This window comes from Elephas maximus, chromosome 9 (assembly GCF_024166365.1).
Source record: "Elephas maximus indicus isolate mEleMax1 chromosome 9, mEleMax1 primary haplotype, whole genome shotgun sequence".
Classification (NCBI taxonomy): Eukaryota; Metazoa; Chordata; class Mammalia; order Proboscidea; family Elephantidae; genus Elephas; species Elephas maximus.
In genome coordinates this window covers 66,527,870-66,550,867 of record NC_064827.1, presented here as the reverse complement: position 1 = coordinate 66,550,867, position 22,998 = coordinate 66,527,870, and the positions used below count along the sequence as shown (strand labels likewise).

Genomic DNA, 22,998 nt, shown 5'->3' with positions numbered 1-22,998 from the left:
AAAACAATAAAGACCATGGAAGAAAAAATAGGGACGACGTTAGGAGCACTAATGCAAGGCATAAACAGAATACGAAACATTACTAAAAATGCTGAAGAGAAACCAGAAAACTGGGAGTTCCTAAAAATCAAACACCTATGCTCATCTAAAGACTTCACCAAAAGCGTAAAAAGACCACCTACAGACTGGGAAAAAATTTTCAGCTACGATATCTCCAACCAGTGCCTGATCTCTAAAATCTACATGATTCTGCTGAAACTCAACCACAAAAAGACAAACGACCCAGTTAAAAATTGGGCAAAGGATATGAACAGACACTTCACTAAAGAAGACATTCAGGTGGCTAACAGATACATGAGGAAATGCTCTTGATCATTAGCCATTAGAGAAATGGAAATTAAAACTACAATGAGATTCCATCTCATTCCAACAAGGCTGGCATTAATCCAAAAAACACAAAATAATAAATGTTGGAGAGGCTATGGAGAGATTGAAACACTTATACACTGATGGTGGGAATGTAAAATGATACAACCACTTTGGAAATCAATTTGGCGTTTCCTTAAAAACTAGAAATAGAGCTACCATACGACCAGCAATCCCACTCCTCGGAATATACCCTAGAGAAATAAGAGCCTTTACATGAACAGATATATGCACACCCATGTTTATTGCAGCACTGTTTACAATAGCAAAAAGATGGAAGCAACCAAGGTGTCCCTCAACAGATGAATGGATAAATAAATTATGGTATATTCACAGAATGGAATACTACACATCGATAAAGAACAGTGAGGAATCTGTGAAACATTGCATAACATGGAGGAACCTGGAAGGCATTATGCTGAGTGAAATTAGTCAGTTGCAAAAAGGACAAATATTGTATAAGACCACTATTATAAGAACTTGAGAAATAGTTTAAACTGAGAAGAACACATTCTTCTGTGGTTACGAGAGGGAGGTGGGAGGGAGGGTGGGAGAGGGTTATTTACTGATTAGATAGTAGATAAGAACTACTTTATGTAAAGGGAAGGACAATACTCAATACAGGGGAGGTCAGCACAACTGGACTAAACCAAAAGCAGTTTCCTGAATAAACTGAATGCTTCGAAGGTTGGCAAAGCAGGTGCAGGGGTTTGGAGACTATGGCTTTAGGGGACATCTAAATCAATTGGCAAAATAAAATCTATTAAGAAAACATTCTGCATCCCACTTTGAAGAGTGGCATCTGGGGTCTTAAAAGCTAGCAAGCGGCCATCTAAGATGCATCAATGAGTCTCAACCCACCTGGATAAAAGGAGAATGAAGAACACCAAGCTCACTAGGTAATTATGAGCCCAAGAGACAGAAAAGGCTACATGAGCTAGAGACTACATCATCCTGAGACCAGAAGAACTAGGTGGTGCCTGGCCACAACGGATGACTGCCCTGACAGGGAACACAACAGAGAACCCCTGAGGGAGCAGGAGAACAGTGGGATGCAGACCACAAATTCTCATAAAAAGACCAGACTTAATGGTCTGGCTGAGACTAGAAGGACCCCGGTGGTCATGGTCCCCAAACCTTCTGTTGGCCCAGGACAGGAACCATTCCCGAAGCCAACTCGTCAGACATGGATTGGACTGGACAATGGGTTGGAGAGAGGTGCTGATGAGGAGTGAGCTACTTGCATCAGGTGGACACTTGAGACTGTGCTGGCATCTCCTGTTGGAGGGGAGATGGGAGGGTAGAGGGTTAGAAACTGGCAAAATGGTCAGGAAAGGAGAGACTGGAAGGAGGGAGCGGGCTGACTCATTAGAGGGAGAGTAAATGGGAGTATGTAGTAAGGTGTATATAAGTTTATATGTCAGAGACTGACTTGTAAACTTTCACTTAAAGCACAATAAAAATTATTTTAAAAATTAAAAAAAAGATAAATAGCTGCTTTCAATCTTTAACCAAATTTCTACTTTAAAGAATTTAACAAGTAGAAGAAAAATGAGAAGTATTTCATGACTTTGTTCTTTTCCCCTGTTACCTAGCTCAGTGCCAGATTGTTATATCTCTGTAGGAAAAATAAATTTTTTGAATTGTCGAAGCTTCAATTCTGGTTTGTCCAGACTCAGACACCCCTACTTAACTTTGACAGTGGACTACAGATATATTAAGTCATGTGGAATTCTGTGGCAATCTGTTCTAGCCAGACTCTGGTCACAGTTTGAGGCAGGAAAGATAGAAAATGGTAGAAACGCAACAATTACCTGGAGCAAATGTGCATCTGGCACTTCAGGCGACCCTCCATTTGGAGGGAGATAGCTTTGATATAACTTTATTTGGAAATAACTTCTTTTCTAGCATGAAATACTCAAAATACCAATGGCCTTTTCATCTCCCTATTTTTCTATATGGGACATCTAACCATGAGTTCCGCATGGTTTCTTCCACGACATGGTTTATCAATGTGTCCCTCTCCCAGTGAGGGAAGTCTAGCCTCATGACAACTCACTTACCTCCATGGATCTCCTTTTCATTGTGAAATACTGAAATGAGCCCTGCCTTACAAGTTGTAGCATATGGACTCTGGTCTGGCTCTGACACTTTTCAGCTGTGTGGCCTTGAGAAAGCCAGCCCACCTTCCTAATCCTTACTTCCCTCACAGTGCTGAGAGGCTTGGAGTCTAAAGTCTAGGTTCTAGTGGTAGATATTTCAGTAAAAGGATTGTCAGCACTTCACTCTCTTTCTTTAACAATTAGTTTTCTTGTTTCTAACAGAAGGCATTTGACTAGATCACAGAGATGGTATCACTCAAGAAAGGACAAAAACTGATTCTCGGGGGCACAAAAAAAATCATATTATTTGTATGTATAAAGCACAGTACAAAAAACAGTATATAAATGGCACATATAGTATATCTGTGATATTCAAATTTCATGAAAGGGGTAATTAAGGGCATAAGCTCTTCAGAGGGTGATAATGAAAAAAAGTTGAGAAACACTAGAATGGAGAGACTCAATGTTTTCTAATATTCTTTAAAATTAAATATATAGCTTCCTTAGCTAGCTTACTGGATTGGGTAGTGCCCCCCAGAATTAATGTCCTTCCCAGAACTTCAGAATGTGGCCTCATTTGAAAACAGGTTTGTCATTTACCAATAATGTCCCTCATTCTTGTGTACTTCTTAGTGTCATCATTTACCTTGGTCCAGTTGTACACACTTCACCACATCCGGCCTTGCCTTTCCCATCACTAAACAGGTGGGGTTGGTGCAGATGTATTTAAGTTAAGATGAGGTCATACTGGAATAGAGTGGGTCCTGAATCCAGTAGAACTGGTGCCTTTATAAGAAGAGAAAGATAGATACAGAAGGAAGACAGCCCTAGGAAGATGAAGGCAGAGGCTGGAGTTACTCCGCCATAAGCCAAGGAATGCCTGAGGCCACCGGAAGCTGGAAGAGGCAAGGAAGAATTCTCTGGAGATTTCAGAGGGAGTATGGCCCTACCAATACCTTAAATTCAGACTTCTAGCCTCAAAAACTGTGGGAAAATGAATTTCTGTTGTTTTAAGCCACCTAGTTGGTGGTACTTTGTTACGGCAGCCTAGGAAACTAATATAGCATTCAGTTGTGATCTATGGCGTGATTGCCACAGCAGATTTCAATTTCATGTAGAATGAGCAAAAGGAAAGAGGTCGACCCTCCTTAAAATAGCCCGTTTAGGTGAATTCATATCGGAGTTTCTTAGTGTTTCCTTCATTTCCATCTTCCCCTTGACGTTTGCATCATATTCACAGACTTTAGCAGAATTGCATATGCGTTATAATCCCTCTGCCGCTCCCTCTGTCCATCCAGTGATGCTGGAAGTGTTCAGAGCCAGGCCAGGCAGCAGATTGGGCATCTGAGGGATGGATGCAAATAGGCCAGGGTTTTTATCCTGGGTTCCATGAACCCGCAAGACATCCATAGCTAGGATTGCATTTCAGCAATTGGTCACCTGTAGGTAGAGTTGTTGTCAAATAAGACATAAGTAGAGACAATCAGCTGGAATAGGAGTTTAAAGTTAATCTAAGGAAATGGGGGTAGAGAATGGTAGAAAGGAAGAGAGTTGGAAAGCCAAGACCAAGAGGTGAAGGCATAGAGATGGTGGCTGATCCCTCTCTCATAGAAGCTTGTAAGAGACACTGCCACCCCTGGCTATGGTGACCCTGGGAACTGTTGCTCTCACAGCTGAGACCTCCCAGCTATCGGGCCCCCTCTGCTCACTCTCACAAACCTTCATACTGTTAAAAACAACCAGTCCTCATTTCTGCAGAGCTTGGTCTCTCACTTCTTAAATAGCTCCTTGTTGAGAGTAGGTGGGTGAAATGTATTCAAGCCTGACTTGTCGCTTGTGGACTGAGAAGGGGTAGGGATGAGTGCGTTCTTCACAGGTCTGTTGAGCTTAGGATAAGTAGGGTTCTCATCTCTGCTTCATCACAGAGTTCATTTTTTATCCTATGCCTGGGAAAGGCATTTCTCCCAGGTCCAAGACCCTGACAGATGGGATGGGGAGTGTTACATGATGTAACAGAAGGAAGGGAACCTTTAATTATTTTTTTTATCCAAAGGAAGAGAAGAAAAGAAAGAACTGAATTGTTTAAGCTCCTAGAAGTCCCTGCACTTCATTTTTGAAGACCATTATTCAGCCCTGCGATCTTTCATTCCTTAGCTCCTCATTCACCACTGTGACCAGAGCCTTCTTTTGAAATCACCTCTCCCTAGTTCTCAGAGGTCTGTCTCAGGACTCCAGGTGTAATGAAAGGAATTTACAGCTGCTGTCTGGCTCTCCAGGCAATTTTGTCTGGTGATACCTCCTTCTGTGGTATTTTTAGTTCTCATCTGTAACTTCCTGTTTCTTTGGGGGCATTTGTGGCTATGACTTCAGAGAACACTACAGAGTGGCCTGAGCGCCCCAGCTCACCCCTGATCTATGCTGCACAATTACAGAAGCAGGCTTATAATCAATGTAATTGAAGATCAGAGTTAATGAGGACCTCCATGCCTGTGCAGTCCCCTGAGCAACAGCGGGCTTCAGATGCTAGATAAGGAAATGATTGGGCTGAACTGAAAATCCATTTGGCTAATTAGATGATGTATATTTCCACAAGCCAGTAGGAGAAAAAAAATATATATATATGTATATATTTTAAAAATAAGGGAACATGACATTTTGAATTTGAGATTTTGGCAGAGATTCATTTCAGTCATTGCTCTCTGGGAAGATCTATTTGAGCACAGAACAGAATCTCAGAGAACCCAAAAAAGGGAAAGTACTTTTGATTTAAAGTCAAGAAAATAAAACAGGGGTTCCAGAGGAAAGAAAGAGAAATGTGATACTCAAGAAGGAATGCATTTTTATTCCTTTTCCATGTGGTTTTTATTCCCAAAGTGATGCTAGAATTTACTCAGAGAATGATGCTTGCTAGTCTTTGACATCCCTTTCTCTCTCTCACACACACAACACACACACACATGCACGCACACACACATACCCGTGACCCAAGAGCCCCAGCATCTTTTAAACCTCCAGTACATCCTAAGCACTATGGTGGTTTCAGAGTTAAATGAGGTATGGTCTCATCTGGGGAATAAGAAAGAAGAAGGAAAACACACTTTGCCTTAGAGTTGCCATCCCTGATCTCCATTCCTGGATTGTAAACTCTCAGCAGACAGAAACTATATTTTACTCATTCAAAGCCTGGGACAGAGCCTGGCATGTAGTAGATACTTTGTTAAGTGAACAAATATATAAATGGGATGAGTGAATGAATCTCTGACACGATATATATAGGTGCTAGTTGCAGGAAATAACCCAGTAAGTAGTAGGGAGAATAAGAGGAGGATCCATTGGGTCAGTAGCCAGTCCTTAAGGGGCAATGGCCACACGGGTATGTTCTAGAGGACACAGTTCACTGTGTTGTGTTTTTCACCTCATTTGTCATTCTTCTTTTCATCCTTAAGGGTCTAGCTTAAAGGCCATCTCTTCCACGATTCCTCTCTGACCCCCTTTTTTGCTTGCCTTTATCTCCAAAAGTGACCTATGTTGTTTTCAGGCAGTTCTTTGTACTCTGTCGTTGTTGAGTTGATTCTGACTCATGATGACCCATGTGCGACAGTGTAGAACTGCTCCATAGGGTTTTCTTGACTGTAATCTTCATGGAAGCAGATCTCCAGGCCTTTCTTCCTCCACATTGCTTGGGTGGGTTTGACCTGCCAATCTTTCGGTTAATTGGAAAGTGCAAACCATTAGTACCACCTAGGGACCTTTCCCTCACTCTATGTTAAATTATAGCTATGTGTATACATATTTCATCTCCCTTGTTTAGTCCATGATACTCTCTAGGCATTGGGCCCATTTCTTACTTATCTCTATGTCTATTTCTCTTACACTGAGAGGGGGGTAATAAGTGTTGGTTAAATGAACACATGGTTGGATTAAGTCGTAGTAATTAACTTTCGCACAAAGTTATGTCCTCTCACTATCTGATTCTCTCGTGCCTTGTCGCACTGAATTCCTCTACCTGTGTTTCACATCACAAGCCTATGAAGTGAACAGGAGCCGTGTCAATGAAGCTGAAGTTTTGTTTTGGAACTGGGGAGACTCTGAATCGCTAATCTTAGATTCTGGATCTCACGGGATAAAATAAATAAATAAATAAACTGTGGGATCAGGACAGAGGCATTCCTCCTTCACAATGCCCTGATGAAGTGAGTTGAACTTCCCTGTAGTCGGACATGGATATTTGATTTCATGAATTCACTTGACAGACATTCACTAAACTCATAGAATGTGCTAGACATTTTACTGGGGGCTGAATTGATGGGGACTAGTGAGTCATGAAGGAGCCCTGGTAGCACAATGGTTAGGTGCTTGGCTACTAACTGGAAGGTTGACAGTTTGAATCCACCCAGGGCCTTCTCAGGAGAAAGACCTGGTGATCTGCCTCCAGAAAGTTTACAACCAAGAAAACCTTATGGGGCAGTTCTACTCTGTCACATGGTATCACTATGAGTCAAAATAGACTAGACAGCACCTAATGATAACAATGACAATGAGTCATAACCTCTTCCCTGTAGGGAATCACAGTCTATTAGAAGAAGGGAAACCCTCCAACATTATGCCCTACCTGATAGAGATGAATGCACAGAATTCCAGAGGCAGAGTGAAAGAATCACAGAAGGCAATTTTGTCTGATATCCAGAGCCCCTGATTCTTAGGACAGCCGGAAGGATGGGTGGGCCAGCTTTGGATGCTGAAAAATCTAGGTTCGATTTCTAATTTTGTGACTTACTAGCTGTGCAAATTTTTCTGATCAATTTCTCTCTGAGCTTCATATTTTCCCTTCCATACAATGGAGAAAATACCTAACCTACAAGGCTGTTTAAGGATTAACTAAGTAGAATGTATAACACGTTTATCCCAGGGGCCAGCACAGAGAGGGCACACAAAGGACAGTTTTTCCCTGCTGCCATTGCACCAACGGTATAGCTCTGTATACCATCTTTTTAGAGAAGTTAAGGATAACCTGTTCTCGAGCTAGACCCTGCCAAAAAGGCTCATATTTGAGAGATATCTGTTAACTGTTGTTGCATTTCGAACCTTCAAGTCCATAAGAAATCCAAATGATAAAGTAAAACCAAAGTAAAAAGAAGAGAGTACCAGGCACTTCACATACTGTAGTGTCTGTTGTAATGCTGCACCCGGGATCACTGTCAGGATGTAACTTATTCCCTCAGCTGTCAAGAATGCTCTTGGTTTACCATTGTCAACTGAGTCCTTTTTGGGACAGTACCCTCCACTGAAAGGGCATTTCAACCGATATCAAATACCCACTACCCAATACCAGTTTGTTCATCCCTGTAAAGTGTTATTTGCAAAAATAGTCTCCTGTTATGAATTGAACTGTGCCCCTCAACATATAAATGTGTGTGTGTGTGTGTGTGTGCGTATTGAAATCCTAACCCTATACCTGTGGTTGTAATCACATTTGGGAATAAGGTTTTATTTGTTATGTTAGTAAGGTCATATTGGTGTAGGGTGTGTCCTAAACCTAATCAATCCAGAGTTATAAGGAGCAGGATAGACACAGGGACAAGCAAGCCCAAGGGAGGTCAGAAGCTACCTAATGATGATGGAGGCAGATGCATCTGTAAGCCCAGGAGCTCCAAGGACTGCCAACACTAGAAGCTGAAATAAGGCAAGGAAGGACCTCCCCTTAGATCCGTACTCTGAATTTGAACTTTCCCCCTCCTAAACTGTGAGAAAATAAATTTACCTTCTTTAAAGCCACCCACTTGTGGTATTCCTGTTACAGCAGCACTAAGAAACTAAGACATGCCCCCAAAACCTCCTGCATTCAGCCTCTGCCTTTGACTCCGTTTTCTGAGGAATCTGACCTAAGACAGATACATTGTCTCATCTAATCTTTATATTAACCTTATGAAGGGCAGGATTGTTTTCTTGCCCAAGTTTACAGATCTAGTAAGGAGCAGAGTGAGCATTTGAATCCCTGTCTTGCTGACTCTATTCTTTTTATCACTGCACGGTGTAGCTTTCCTGAAGTAGTGAGATTAGCCAAGCTCAGCCCTGGGACACAATTCAATATCCATCCCTCAGTCTTTAGTGAGAATAAATATAAGAATTATCCATTTAAACAGCATGACTGCGCTTTTAAAAAGAAAAATATGTAGTTGATACTGATGTTCAGTGTCTTGCACAAGGACCCACGTGACATGTTTCTGCTTGGGCTTAGTTCCAGGGGGGGAAATATGGCTTTGCAGATAGGCTTGCATATCTTCTCTTGCCAGAAATTTGAAATATGGAATCTCACAGACTCCTTTTATCCTTTAGCTGCCAAGGACTTTAGGGCCAGCTTCAAATGTGGCCATTTCCTTATCTCAGAGCCTGATACTATCTACTCCTTCTGCTCCACGTGGACTCTTTCATCCTCACCAAATCTTGCACTGTGTTTACTTAGGAACTCATTCCATAGCGTTGATATAAACCATAGTACTTGTGTGGTTGGAGAAGATTATCATTGTCTGCTAAGCCCTTAGTTTCTGAAGGAAACTTCTTTACCCATAGCCTTATCCCCTGGCAGCCAGGCAAGACCTGATGTGACCCTGCCTTCCTGGCCATTGCCTATTGGACCACCGCTGGTTACCAGCGCCCAGAGGAACCCAACCATAGGTCAGCTAGAAGGTCTGATGTGACCTGACAGAGGGGGCTCTGTCAAACTAATATTCTGCTTGTTATCTGAGCCCATTGAACCCCTCTTTGGGGAACTGCATGCAGTTTTTGCTGGTTGATAGTGAAGTAGAGAGAGGCAGACTTAGAGAAAGAAGGCGAGTCACATCCATTGTGAAAAACAATTTAAAATCTCCTACAGAAAACCACATGCAACAGTTCTGCTCTGTAACTTATAGGGTTCCCATGAGTCAGAATTGACTGGAGGGTACCTAACAACATCAATAGGTCAAGGTCAATGAGTTTAAAAAGGTTTACTTCTCCTTAGGAAACCCTGGTGGCTTAGTGGTTAAGAGTACAGCTGCTAACCAAAAAGTCTGCAGTTGGATCCACCAGGTGCTCCTTGGAAACTCTGTGGGGCTGTTCTGCTCTGTCCTATAGGGTTACTGCCGAAGACCCTAGATCAGCCATGAGTCTACAATCACTCTTCAATTATGAGCTTGTGAAGCCTGGTCCTGTTTGAGCTCTTTTTCTACATCGGCTTTATTGCTACATGCATATACTTCACCATTTACATACAGCATATGACCACTTTGAATGGACTTCTACCCCTTGTGGAAAAAAAAGTGTGAAAAGTGTATGTGTATGTGTGTGTATATAAATTATGTATACATGTATATAATGTATGTAAACTTTATACAGGTATATATACATACAGATAGTTAGATATAGATTAATGAGGAGCATATTAGAACAAAGATTGCAATCTAGGGTCTTTTCTTTGGCCTAAGCAATGTTTTAAGAACAAATTTAAATCATCATTTAAAAACTGGTTGATTATAATGAAAATCCAAATTTTCAGCCTCTTTCAAAGAACATCTGAAGATCTGGCGCCACTGGTCCCCTGTAACCAGAACAGGCTGGAGCCATCACAGCTGTCCCATTCTGATGGAGGCTGCAGTGTCCAGTTCATCCCAAGCTCCAACTTGCCCTCTTGTTTCCCAATAATGAGGCATTATTTTCATTGCATACTGCTGCTTTTTCCCTTAGGACAGTTGGAGATTTCATTGAACACATCACTCTTTTAAAATCAAAAATTAAAATGAAAAAACAAAAGCTAGGCCAGGAGAGTTGGGTGATATCTTCCTTACACTCAGCCAGTCTTTCCCATTGCCATCACCCACCTGGCCCTATGAGCGTTAGTGTCTCTTGTCCTAGAGGGAGTACCTGGGTAACAGGGTTATTAGCTTTTTTTTTCTTTTAAAATGTAATATTTAATCATATTTTATTAAAAATAAGTCAGGCATTAGCTAAGCACTTTGCCTACATTAATTTTTTCATTCTCTCAAGAAACCTCTGAGGTAGGTTTGTGGTTTCCCATTTACAGATGATGTCACCAAGGCCAGAGGTGCTGAGAGACGTACCTAAAGTCACATGGCTAGTAAGGGTGGAAGGAGAATGTGAAGCCACGTCACCTCAGTCCTAAGGTCCTCACTCTTAACCTCTAGGCTGGACTGTCTCGTGTCTGATTTGTCTCTCTTTTGTTTCTTGACACCATAACTGGCATATGGTGAACACTCTGTGTATGTTTGTAGACAAGTGAGAACAGATGATGGGGAGAGGGGCGGTTATATGACCTGTCTGCGTTCCTGGCCTGCAGTGCTGGCAGCCAGACACACCTGCACCCTAAAATCAGGGAGAAAGTAGCTGTCTCTCTCTGTTCACCCACAGGGAGCAGCTTCGTGGTGAGTGAAGGGAGCTACCTGGACATCTCCGACTGGTTAAATCCTGCCAAGCTGTCCCTGTATTACCAGATCAACGCCACCTCGCCGTGGGTGAGGGACCTCTGTGGACAGAGGACAACAGATGCCTGTGAGCAGCTCTGCGACCCAGAGACTGGTGAGCTATGGGGGCCGGCTGGGGAGAAAGGGAGGAAGGTATAGGCTGAAGGGTGCCTAAGGTCATAGATTCTGAGTAATTGTCTGATCAACAAGACTCCTCACCCAGGCTAGCTAGGGGGCAGACTAGAAATTAGGTATTTATGTAAAGGTCCCTCAATCCAATATGCTGCAAGTGCCTGAAAAGGGACCTTCAGGACCTTCAAGAGGAACCACAGATTCTCAGGTCAGAAGGGATCACAGAGAGTACCTAGTCCAACTCCACAAAGTAAAGTGTCTAATATGTGTGAGTTCAGATCCTGTCTCTGCCTCTTACTAGTTGAGTGTTCTTTAGCAAAACACTTTTTCTCTCCGAACACCAGTTTCTCATATGCAAACTGACAATGAAAATAGCACTTAGCCCCCCGGCTTGTTAGGATTAAATGAGATGATGCATAAAAAGGTTTTAGTATATGAATGTATTTAATCATTCAGCAGATATCCATACAGTGCCAGACAATTTTCTAGGCATTGGGAACACAACAGTGAATAAATTAGGCAAACGTCCTGCCCTACTGTGGGAACCATGGTCTCAGAGAACATCTAGCTCAATTGGCATAACATAGTTTATAAAGAAAATGTTCTACATTCTACTTTAACTAGTAGCGTCTGGGATCTTGAAAGCCTGTGAGCAGCCATCTAGGATACTCCACTGGTCTCACCCCTTCAGGAGCAAGGAAGAATGAAGAAAAATAAAGATACAAGAGAAACATTGGTCCAAAGGACCAATGGACCATATCTACCATGATCTCCACCAGACTGAGTCCAGCACAACTAGATAGTGCCCGGCTACAACCACTGACTGCTTTGATAGGGATCCCAATAGAGCATCCTGGACAGAGCTGGAGAAAAATATAGAACAAAATTCTAACTCAAAAAGAAAGACCAAACTTCCTGGCCTGACAGAGACTGCAGAAACCCTGAAAGTATGGTCCCCAGACACCCTTTCAGCTCAGGAATGAAGTCACTCCTGAGGTCCACCCTTCAGCCAAAGATTGAACAGGCCCATAGAACAAAACAAAACTAAAGGGGCACACCAACCCAGGGGCAAGGACTAGAAGGCAGAAGAGGACAGGAAAGCTGGTAATAGGGAAGCCAAGTTTGAGAAGGGAGAGTGTTGACATATTGTGAGGTTGTTAACCAATGTCATAAAACAATATGTATATTAACTGTTTAATGAGAAAAGAGTTTGTTCTGTAAACATTCATCTAAAGTACAATAAAAAAAAAAATAGTCCTGCCCTAATTAAGTTTGCATTCTAGTGGGGAGACACATAAATAAACCTACACCATCCAATACTATAGCCACTAGATGTATGTGACTATTTAAAATAAAAATTAATAAAATTGAATACAAGAAAAAATTCAGTTTCCCAGTCACACTAGCCTCATATTAAGTGCTCCATAGCCACATGCGATTAGTGACTACCTCTTAGGACAACACAGTTATCAAGAATTCCTATCGATGCAGTAAATTTTATACAGTGCTACCACAGACCAACAGGTAAATATATATATATTCTGTCACACAATGATAAATGCCAAAAGCAGAGGAATAAAGCAAAGCACAAAGAATAAGTAGTGCTGGGGGATTGAGGGTGAGGCTGCTATTGTACAGAGGGTGGTCAGGGATGTTCTCTCTGAGAATATGGCATTTGAGCAGGCACCTGAAGGAAGTGACAGAGGAAGAGTGTTCTAGGCAGAGGGAATAGCAAGAGCCAGAGCTCTGCAACAGGAGCATATGAACATACCATTTGTTCAGCATCAACAGGGGACGAGCATGGCTGGAGAGCACAGAGGCTAGGATTAGGAAGTGAAATCAAAGAGCTGGTGGATGGAGAAGTGACTGCACCAAGGGTCAACTATAATCCATCAAACCCATTGCCATCGAGTTGATCCTGACTCATAGCGACCCTATAGGACAGAGTACAACTGCTCCATAGAGATTTCAAGGAGTGCCTGGTAGATTCAAACTGCTGACCTTTTAGTTAGCAGCTGTAACACTTAACCACTATACCACCAGGGTTACCAGGGTCAACTACAGGATGATAAAGATTGTAAAGTTTACTCTGAGTGAGAGAGGAGGCCATTGGAAGATCCTAACCAAAACATCTGTCCCGTGTTTTAAAAGGACCACTCTGGCTGCCATATGTGGTCATTCAACTTAGGGGGATTTCAAGGACATTATTACTTTAATCTAGGCAAGAGCTGATGGTAGCATGGACCACAGTGGTAAGAGGAGAAGATGGTGATAAATGATCAGATTCTAGATATATTTTGAGTGTAGATTTCACAGGATTTGTTACTGGGTGTGGGATGTGAGAAACAGAAAATCAAGAATGATTCCAAGTTGTTTGGTTTGAACAACAGGACAAATGGACAAAAGCAGGGGATGCTGTAGGAGGGTCAGGGTTGGCGCGATGGGGTCAAGAGTACTATTTTAGATATGATAATTTTGAGATGATTACTAAACACAAAGAAGAGATGAAGAATGGACATTTAAATCCATAAGTCAAATTCAAAAAAGAGAGATTAGCTGGAGATAAAAATCTGTCAACAGCATGTAGATGGTATTTAAAGCCATGAGACTCTGTTATTTATAGTAAATGTTCAGTAAATGGATATCCTACTCATAATTGTTGCTTAATAAATGGTGGCTATTATTGCCCACAAATACAGAAATAGGAGTCAGAGAACGGAAGGGACTTGCCAAAGTCACAAAGCAAATTAGAAATGGAGCTGGGATTAGAACCCCATGTCTCCTTATACTGCCATTCTCTGCCCTTCCCACAGCCCCATACTTCCAGAAAATTTGCAATTTGTATCTATTACTTTTCTCTGAAACTTCATTCCTCTTTCCAACAAGAGTCTGATCAGCTTGCCTGAAAGACTCATTGCAATGATGCACGGTAACATCCCTGTGTAGAAGTAATGGGTCCCAGTGGCCCAGGTCAAGGAGGTCAAGGAATAAGGAGAAGCCTTCTCCAGACTAATTCTTGTGTCTCTGCAAAGCAGGGTCAGGGTTTGGCTTTCCAGTCCCTATTGTCCTCTAGTCAGGAGCCTACTATGACTCATTATTGCATCCTTTCTATAGGCCTATATGGGGATCCCTGGTAGCACAGTGGTTAAGAGCTGCTTCTGCTAAGCAAAAGGTTAGCAGTTCGAATCCACCAGCCCCTCCTTGGAAGCCCTATGGGTCAGTTCTATAGATCTGCGTTGTAGGGTCGCTGTGAGTCAGAATCAGCTCGACAGCACTCAACAACAATAACATAGGGGGAGGAGCTATTTGGAAAACGCATCTCAGCTCTGGTGCGTTATATGACCAGACAACTGAGGCTTCTTTCTTCTAATCAAAACTTTTAGGTTTGACCTTCTAGTTTCCCAGCTGACGTGCTTTTGGGTGTGAGTTCATGGCTTGTGATGATCTCTCCTTCAGCTTCAGGCTTGAGGGCATAATTCCAAGCAGTGGGTCATCCTGAGAGCAGGCATGTGTTTGCCAGTTTTGAAGATAATCAGCGATTCCACCAATATGCTCTAGAATTAAGCACACACACACACACACACATTTTAGAGTTGGAAATGTCACTAGACTCCACTGGCTCTGCCTCCTTAATTTTATGCTGCTAATATTGATGCCTAGAGAAGAACAGTGACAGGTCCAAGGTCACACAGTCAGAAGATGGCAGAACCAGTATTTAAATCCTGGAGCTCATACTCTAAACCAGTGCTTCTCAAGCTTCAGTAGGCCTGGGTGGGGGTGGGGAGGGGGGGCTGACATTCTGCATTGGCAATACTGTCAGTCATTGCCAATACTTCTGGCCTAAGTACTACTACACTTGACCGCAGCAAGGCTGTAAACACTCTTCCTACCAAATGTCAGCGTTGTTAGCTGATACCAAGTTGGCCCCCAACTCCTAGTGATGCCATGCACAAAGGAACAAAATGCTGCCTAGTCCTGTGCCATTCCCATGATTGGTTGTAGATCAGATCGTTGTGATTCATAGGGTTTTCTTATTGTCTGATTTTTAAAAGTAGGTCCCCAGGCCTTTCTAGAATGTCTTAATCTGGAAGCTCTGCTGAAATCTGTTCTGCATCATAGTAACATGGAAGTCTCCACTGACAGACAGGTGGTAACTTCACACGAGGTGCATTGACTGGGAACTGAACCTGAGTCTCCTGTATGGAAGGCAAGAATTCTATCACTAAATCACCAATGCCCCATTTCTCTCAAATCTCTGCTCACAATGAAAGGCCCAGCTACCAAATTCATAAATTTTATTATCCTGAGAATACCAGGCTCACTTCTATCACCTCATCTTCTGTTGCTATTTGCCACAACCCCTTGGCTCTAGCCACACCAGCCATCTGCAGTTCCCTGAAGGCCCTGTGTCCTCCCATGCCACCATCCCTTTTCACAGGCTATCTCTTGCACCTGAAAAGCATTTCTCCCACTTTCCTGGGAGGCAGGGGTTCCTTTTTATTTTTTATCATTCAACCTAAAGATATTTCCTCCTAGAGGCATTCTCTGATCCCCCAATCCAGTTCTGGCTGGATTAAAGGATCATCTTCTGAGTTCTCATAGCCCTCTGTGTTTCCATCTGTCATAGTTTTTATCTCTCTGCAGTGTGTGTCGTTCTTTACTTGTATGGATCTGTCACCAGACCGCAAGGTTTTTGGGGGATGGTTGGGAGTACACAGTGTGTGTCTTTGTTCAACTTTGTATCTCTAAACCTTAGCATACCACCTGACATAATTAAAGCACAAAGAAGAAGGAAGGAAGAAAGAGAGGGAGGGAGGGCAGAAAGGAGGGAAGGATAGATGGAGGAAAAAGAAGGAAGGAGGGAGGGAGGGAGGGAGGGAGGGAGGGAGGGAGGGAGGGAGGGAGGGAGGGAGGGAGGGAGGGAGGGAAGGAAAGAAGGAAATCTCCTTTTCCATGCTCTTTGAATCAATTTTATGCCCAGTTCTAGTTTCTTCTTCTGTATCCACTTACACATGTACTCAGATTAAATATAATCCTGATCTAGAGAACTTTGGCTATCAAGAACTGTCTAGTAGCCAGCCAGATAACCTCTAGAATGATCTGATTTCACTCTTCTTCAGGCACATCTCTAATAGTATCCCTCTTTGCATTCACCACTAATTTCCTCCAAACACCCCATGCAACATCTAGCCTTCTGACTCGGAGTTCAGGCTCCTCCCTTTACCTGAAATGCCTTTTATATTTTAATCATCTTCCTTCCAAAATTCTGCTAACTTAGGCGTAATTGCCTCCCATTCCTTGTAGGTAGAATGGATGAGTTCTTCTGCAGCCTCTTCAGGGTTCTTTGATGACCAAAAACCTGATTAAACTAGGATTATTGTTTGGAAATTCACCTCTCCTGCTAAAGCGTGAGCTCCTTAAAGCCAGGGACTGTGTGTTATTCATCTTTGAATCCTTCACACCCCAATGCCCAGCAAAGCACCCTAGTCACATAAGTCACTCAAGGCATAAAGAGATGAAACTTGTCAATAGTTAAGAAGTATAAGTGGGAATATGAGATACCTGTATATATTTTCATGTGACTTGACTAAGACTCACTTTGTAGAAGTTATTTCAATTTGTTAGAATCGATTCAGTCAAGATTTTCCAAATTCTACAACCCATAAGTCTGTGTGCTAAGTGCTATGGAAAATCACAGGCAAATTGGACAATGTTCCTGCCTTCATGGACTTCACATACTCACAAGTAAAAAGAATTTTCACATATATAGTTATTAAAAAGTACACAATATGGGATGAATCAAGAATGAGGCATTAACAAAGCATCTCATGCCTGCAGAAGAGGAGACATTCTAGAAGTGGATATCAGGAGATACATCACATCATGGAAGAGATGACTGTTTAACTGAGTCTTGTCGAATTGATAAGGCATATGAGTAGTGAGAGTGCTTCAGGCAGAGGGATCTGCATGATTCAAAAAAAAAAAAAAAAGAGGGAGACAATTGGGAATGATTCCAGAGTCCAGAGAGTAGCATGGTTGAGTTGGCATCTGGAGCAGGTACTGAACATGAGATGGGCAGGGAGCTGGGGAAGTTGAAAGAGCCAAAGTTGTAAATGTAAGATGGAGACAGTTCATAGAATTATAAGGATCTCAGGACTCTGAGAACCACCAAAGGATTTAAGGAGACTATATTAGCCACTGAAACAGGGAGACTGCCATCCACATCTGTCCAGCTATTGCTGGGAGCATCTAACTTCTTCCCATGCCTTCTATCAGGAATTGGAATTTGGGAGAAGTCATGGAAAAACTGTACCTTTAAATCCTGTATACTTTATAGGTCTTGGATCTGTCAAAAATGACCTAGTTTTCGTTAAAGAAGCCCTTCCTCCTGTGGGTTGAGATCTGTACAACTGGACAGAGTCACGTTGTAAAATCATTAGTCATCATGCCTTATAGCTTTCTTGGAATGTGTCAATAAGAAGGATCATTCCTCCCAAGTGACAGAGAAGGAGGAATAAAGTGGGGGAGTTTCTGCTGCTTGCTGAAGCATATATAAGTGCCTTGAGGCATGGGTGAATCTGGCCAAGATTTCCTGGTGTTAAGCCACAGCCCAGCTTAGGTGTTTTTTACTAGGGGTTTCAACAGTTAGTACCAACCACAGGGTTGGCTACGGAATAGAATCCATGGACTCAAGAGAGTCTTCCCAACTTTGTGTTCAGTGATGTCACATTGATAGCTTGAAAGTTGGCTATGGCAAGGATATTTACACCAATAAAATTGACAAATGGTACAAATCAGGGTTTATTTTCTTCATAAAGCCAGCCATTTACCAGCACACTACTGGATGGTATGAAAACAAACCAATCAAGATTAAGGTGAAGAAGAACTTGGTAAAGGCCTGAAAATGCCACCAGAAGGTGGCATTATACTCCTTTCCGGAATAGACTACCATTACTTCATCTCTTCAAGGCCAGAAAGTAAACACTCAAGGACTACTTGCTATAGCCTCTTAAAACGCAGCACCAAACAATTCAAGTGATTAGGCCTTGACTCTCAAGAATATCATTATGGGCAATGTCTCATGGTGAAACAGCTTTACTAAAGTTCTACACATGTGTGATATCATGGTAAGTTCTATACAGAAAACCTTTAACAATATGGCCCAATGTACACGGGGCAAGTGACAACAGAAAATTAATTCAGTTAGTCACTAATTTATTCTTCCATGTATTTATTCATTCAAATGTTTAGTGAGCCACAGTGAAATAGAATATCCTTAAGAGTTAAACAGAACTAAGTTCAGATCTTTGCTTCTACATTTCATGTTTCTGAGGCTTGAACAGGTTAACATGTGAAGCCTCACTTTTTTTCGTAAACACAAACATGAGGGTAGCAAATTGCAGAGTTGTGAGGATGAAATGAAAAATGAAATTTAAAATGCATTTCTCATAAAAAAAATGGACAGTCAATACATAATGTCTACTCTTATTTTTGTAACCAGTTATTCAGTCATTTATGTCTTCACTTATTAATTCAATAAATTTTTCATGAGACACATTTAATTCAGCAATGTTCAACTGCATTAGATTGTGTGAGAAGAAAATAAGATACAGTTTCTGCCCTCCAGGAGCTGCCCACCTGGTGGAGAAACTTAAAATATACTGGATATTCATGTTTGCTGGTATTTCACTTAGTTGTTGCATGGCTTTCTAAACTTGTGCAATGGAAAGAGTCACATATTTTCGATCCTAGTTCCAGTTTTGCCACATATTTGCCACTTGACCTTGATATGTCACATTCCATGAACTTCACAGTCGTCCTCTTTAACAAGGCCAGGAATGAAAACAAAGTTTTAGAGCAAGAGGGATCCCTAAAGATCAACTAGTCTAATCCAGATGAGGAGACTGAGGACCACCAAGGCTAAACAAGTTGGTGAATGTCAGTGAATTAGTAGCAAGATACAAATTATAACCTTAAAGAATTTCTAAGATATTTCTTCGTTCAAAATCTATGCTTCTATGACCTTTTAAGCGCTAATAACTTAGAGCGTAAGTATGATTGAAACAATTTGTAAATGACATTTAAAGTAGATTGAATTTTCCTTTCACAGTGGATATGAACTTCAGTCATGTTCGCCATCATATTCAGTTTATTTTCATGTCTTCAGCAGCCACTTTTTATTTGTAATAGGATATAAATAAGACACAGTGTGTACAGTTATGTCATATAGCTGTCTTATAGTATATTGAATATTTCCCATGTTTATAGATTGTTTCTATTATTTTCTGAGCCCTGTGCCATTAAAATGTAAAAGGATACAAGGACTTTATGGAGCTTGAAAGTCCAAGAGTGGGCAGGATGGAGAACATCCCTGCCTTGAAGGAGATTGTGACCTGGGAGGTTTGTAGGGGATGTAGGATTGAAATGAGATAGGGTGCAAGTGACATATACAGTTAAAAGTTAAATGAGTTAGGATCTATCTGTAGATAGCCAACCTGCTGGCAGATCAGAGAGGATATATTTGTAGATGAGATTCATAAAGACTGGAACTTTTATTGTTTCATTTATTGCTTTATCTCAGGGAGTGAAATATATTCTGTATAAATATATATTTTCTAGGAAGGAAGGAAGGATGAGACGAAGGAGAAAAGGAAGAGAGGGAAGAAGGGATGGAGAGGAGGAAAAAAAAAGTTTCAGGTTGTGAATGGTCAAAGCTTGGTAAATGGGTAGAATGTAGAGGTTTAGTGTCAGGACCATGGATAGTTCTCAGGGTGCTGAACAATGACACTGTCTCAAGTGTGTGTGCACTGAAGTCTTATCTGGTACAGCTAATTATCTTCTGAAAATTACCTTTTCCCTTGAGTGGGAATACCACTTGTCTTTCTTGAAATCAAATAAAGTAAGATCTATTCAGGATTAGCCCATGTCCAGCTATGCTTGAGCCTCAGCTAGGAAAATCAGGTCCTCCATGGAATCAGGCTGATCCTCAGAATCTACAGTATTCTCTACCTTATCATTCCCTGGTTCTGAACTTGACCAGAACCTGAATTAAACAAAACTCACCTTAATGAAGTGTCAGTTAAAGAGTGTCATGTCTTATTATTCAGACATGCAAGACAAAAACAGCAAACCTGGATTTTTCTGCTTAAATTCTGTGAAATGACTCGGCTAATCATAAGAGCCCCTTTATCTCATCAGATTGATCCGTTTGATGCTTCATTATCTAAGAATAGCAGATAGGAGTGATTAGACAACAGCCAGATACAGTTTCCAGTTAAAAGACTTTTGGTGAACTATCAGGAGCTACTTGAATACTGGAATGATAATAGCATCTACAATTTGTTATTCACTTAACAAAGTACCAAGCACCATGCTGCAGCTTTATATAACCATCTTGATCATTGTAACAACACTTTTAGGTAGTTATTATTGCCTTACAGTAGTTGACTGGCATTCCCAAAGTCATATATTTACTAAATATCACAGCTGGGATTTGGACCCAGACTAAAAAGACAATCCATTGTTTTGATGAGTCAGTGCATGTAAGATTTTGCTTAGCATTGAAAAGAGAGAGGCAGTCTTCATCTGATAGGTATTTGCAAAGAATTCTCAGAAGTAGGCATGAATCCTTCGAAATTCACAGAATAAGTTGACTTGAAAAAATAAAAGGACCCAATTGTTTTGTGGACAAGGGAAAAATACAGAATTGAGAGGTGGAACTGTGACAGCATTTATGAGTTGTAGAGAAACCATTTTATATGTCTGTTTGGGAGTCTTGCTATATTTGGTTTAAATGTGTTGTAAAATGTTATGTTGTGGAAGAGGGTTGAGGTCCTTTAAAAAATGACAATCTGTGTCAAAGATGAGGTCATAAAAATTTCAGGGAGCTTGCAGCAGAAAAACTGGGAAGGACAAGACATTTAGAATGGGCTGCAGAAGAGACCCTGAAAACTGCCTTATTGGGAACTTGCTAGTCCCCCTAAAAGTAGAAGGTGACCTTTGCTTCTCCACTTGAAAGTTGTTGTGGGAGAATTAAAATCTCATATTGCAAATTTTCATATAAGAAGGTAACCTGAGACATCTCTGGTGATCATCTCTGGGGTACAGCTACCAAAAAGGAGGAGCACTTCAGCTTTTAAGACCAGATTTTATCATCACAAATATAATGTACTGGCATTTAAATTAGATAATATATTTAATTATATTCAATGAATATGTTTGTTATATATGTTGCTGTTGTTGTCAGGTGCTGTCGAGTCAGTTTAGACTCGTAGCAACCCTATGTACAACAGAATGAAACAATGCTAGGTCCTGCACCATCCCAAAGATCATTGTTATGTGTGAGCCCGTTGTTGCAGCCACTGTGTCAATCCATCTCGTTGAAGGTCTTCCTCTTTTTTCACCAACGCTCTACTTTACCAAGCATGATGTCCTTCTCCAGGGACTGGTCCTTCCGGATAATATGTCCAAAGTACATGAGACAAAGTCTCACCATCCTTGCTTCTAAGGAACATTCTGGCTGTACTTCTTCCAAGACATATTTGTTCGTTCTTTTGGCAGTCCATGGTATGTATATTCAATACTCTTCACCAACCCATAATTCAAAGGCATCACTTCTGCTCAGGTCTTCCTTATTCATTGTCCAGCTTTCACATGCATATGAAGTGATTGAAAATACCATGGCTTGGGTCAGGCACACCTTAGTCCTTAAAGTGACATCTTTGCTTTTTAACACTTAAAGAGGTTTTTTGCAGCAATTTGCCCAATGCAATAGATGTATGTTTTATTATTTTCCAGAGGAAAAAAAAATCCAAAACATTTGAGAAAACTTCTAAACATATTTTTTTTTTTTTACTTTAAAAATCCATATACTACAAATTTGGATTGAAAGCCAATACTATGTTCAACTCTGACTTTGTAGAATGTGCAAAGAGGATGAGAAATGCTTCTTTCTCTCCAGAAGGATAGACAACATATACACACAGGAAATATGGGACTGATACAAGTTTCTATACTTAATAAGAGGCAACATTTTGTGGTGGTCAGGAGCTTGGGCTCTAGATTCAAAACGAGTGGGATTAAAATGACTAAGGATCTACATGACCTTGGTCACTTTGCTTACTCTCTATACCTCCATTTTTCTTAACTTTAAAGCAGAGTTAACAATAGTATAAAAATCTTCAGATGATTGTTATGAGGATTGAACTAGATAAAGCATACTAAGCACTTAGAACAATGCCTGGCACATAGAATTCAATAAACTTTGGCTACTATTACAACTGTGATCCAAAACACAGATTTAATGGAATAAATATGGTAGAATCACAAAGAAAAAAATAGTTACTAGGAGACTTAGCAGTCAGGGAAGACTTGCTGGATGGAGAGGGACTAGAGTTGGATCATGAAGCAAAAGAATGATTGCAATACAGCTACTAGCCGTATGTATATACTTAAATTTAAATGTAAATTAATTAAAGTGAAATAAAATAAAAAATTCAGTTCCTCGGTCAAATTGACCACATTCAACTGTTCAATAGCCACATGTGGCTGGTGACTGCCATATTGGACAGCAGGGATATAGCACATTTCTGTCATCTCAGAAAGTTCTATAAGACAGTGCTGTGATAGACAACAAAGAACTAAATTTCACTCATTGGAAATATTTATTGACTAATAACAATATGCTACGTACTGTGCTATAAACTGTGGATTCCAAAGGAAGCAGAACCAGACCAGTGCCTGGCCCAGTGGAGTTAACAGTCTAATGCAGGGGTCAACAAACTATGGCCCACAGGCCAAGTACTACTTTTTGTGAATGAAGTTGGCATTGGAATACAGCTGGGCTCATTAGTTTACATATTGTCTCTATCTGTTCTCATAAT

General features: G+C 41.1%; 1 protein-coding gene across 8 annotated transcripts in view; it reads left to right on the top strand.

Moving 5' to 3' along the window:
* Positions 1-22,998, top strand: part of ASTN2 (astrotactin 2) — a 1,062,617-nt gene that overhangs the window by 423,311 nt on the left and 616,308 nt on the right. For all 8 annotated transcript variants that reach the window (XM_049897085.1, XM_049897083.1, XM_049897084.1 and 5 more), the window contains one exon: positions 10,932-11,099. In XM_049897085.1, coding sequence (XP_049753042.1) covers positions 10,932-11,099 — 168 coding nt within the window. The remainder of the gene's footprint in view (positions 1-10,931; positions 11,100-22,998) is intronic.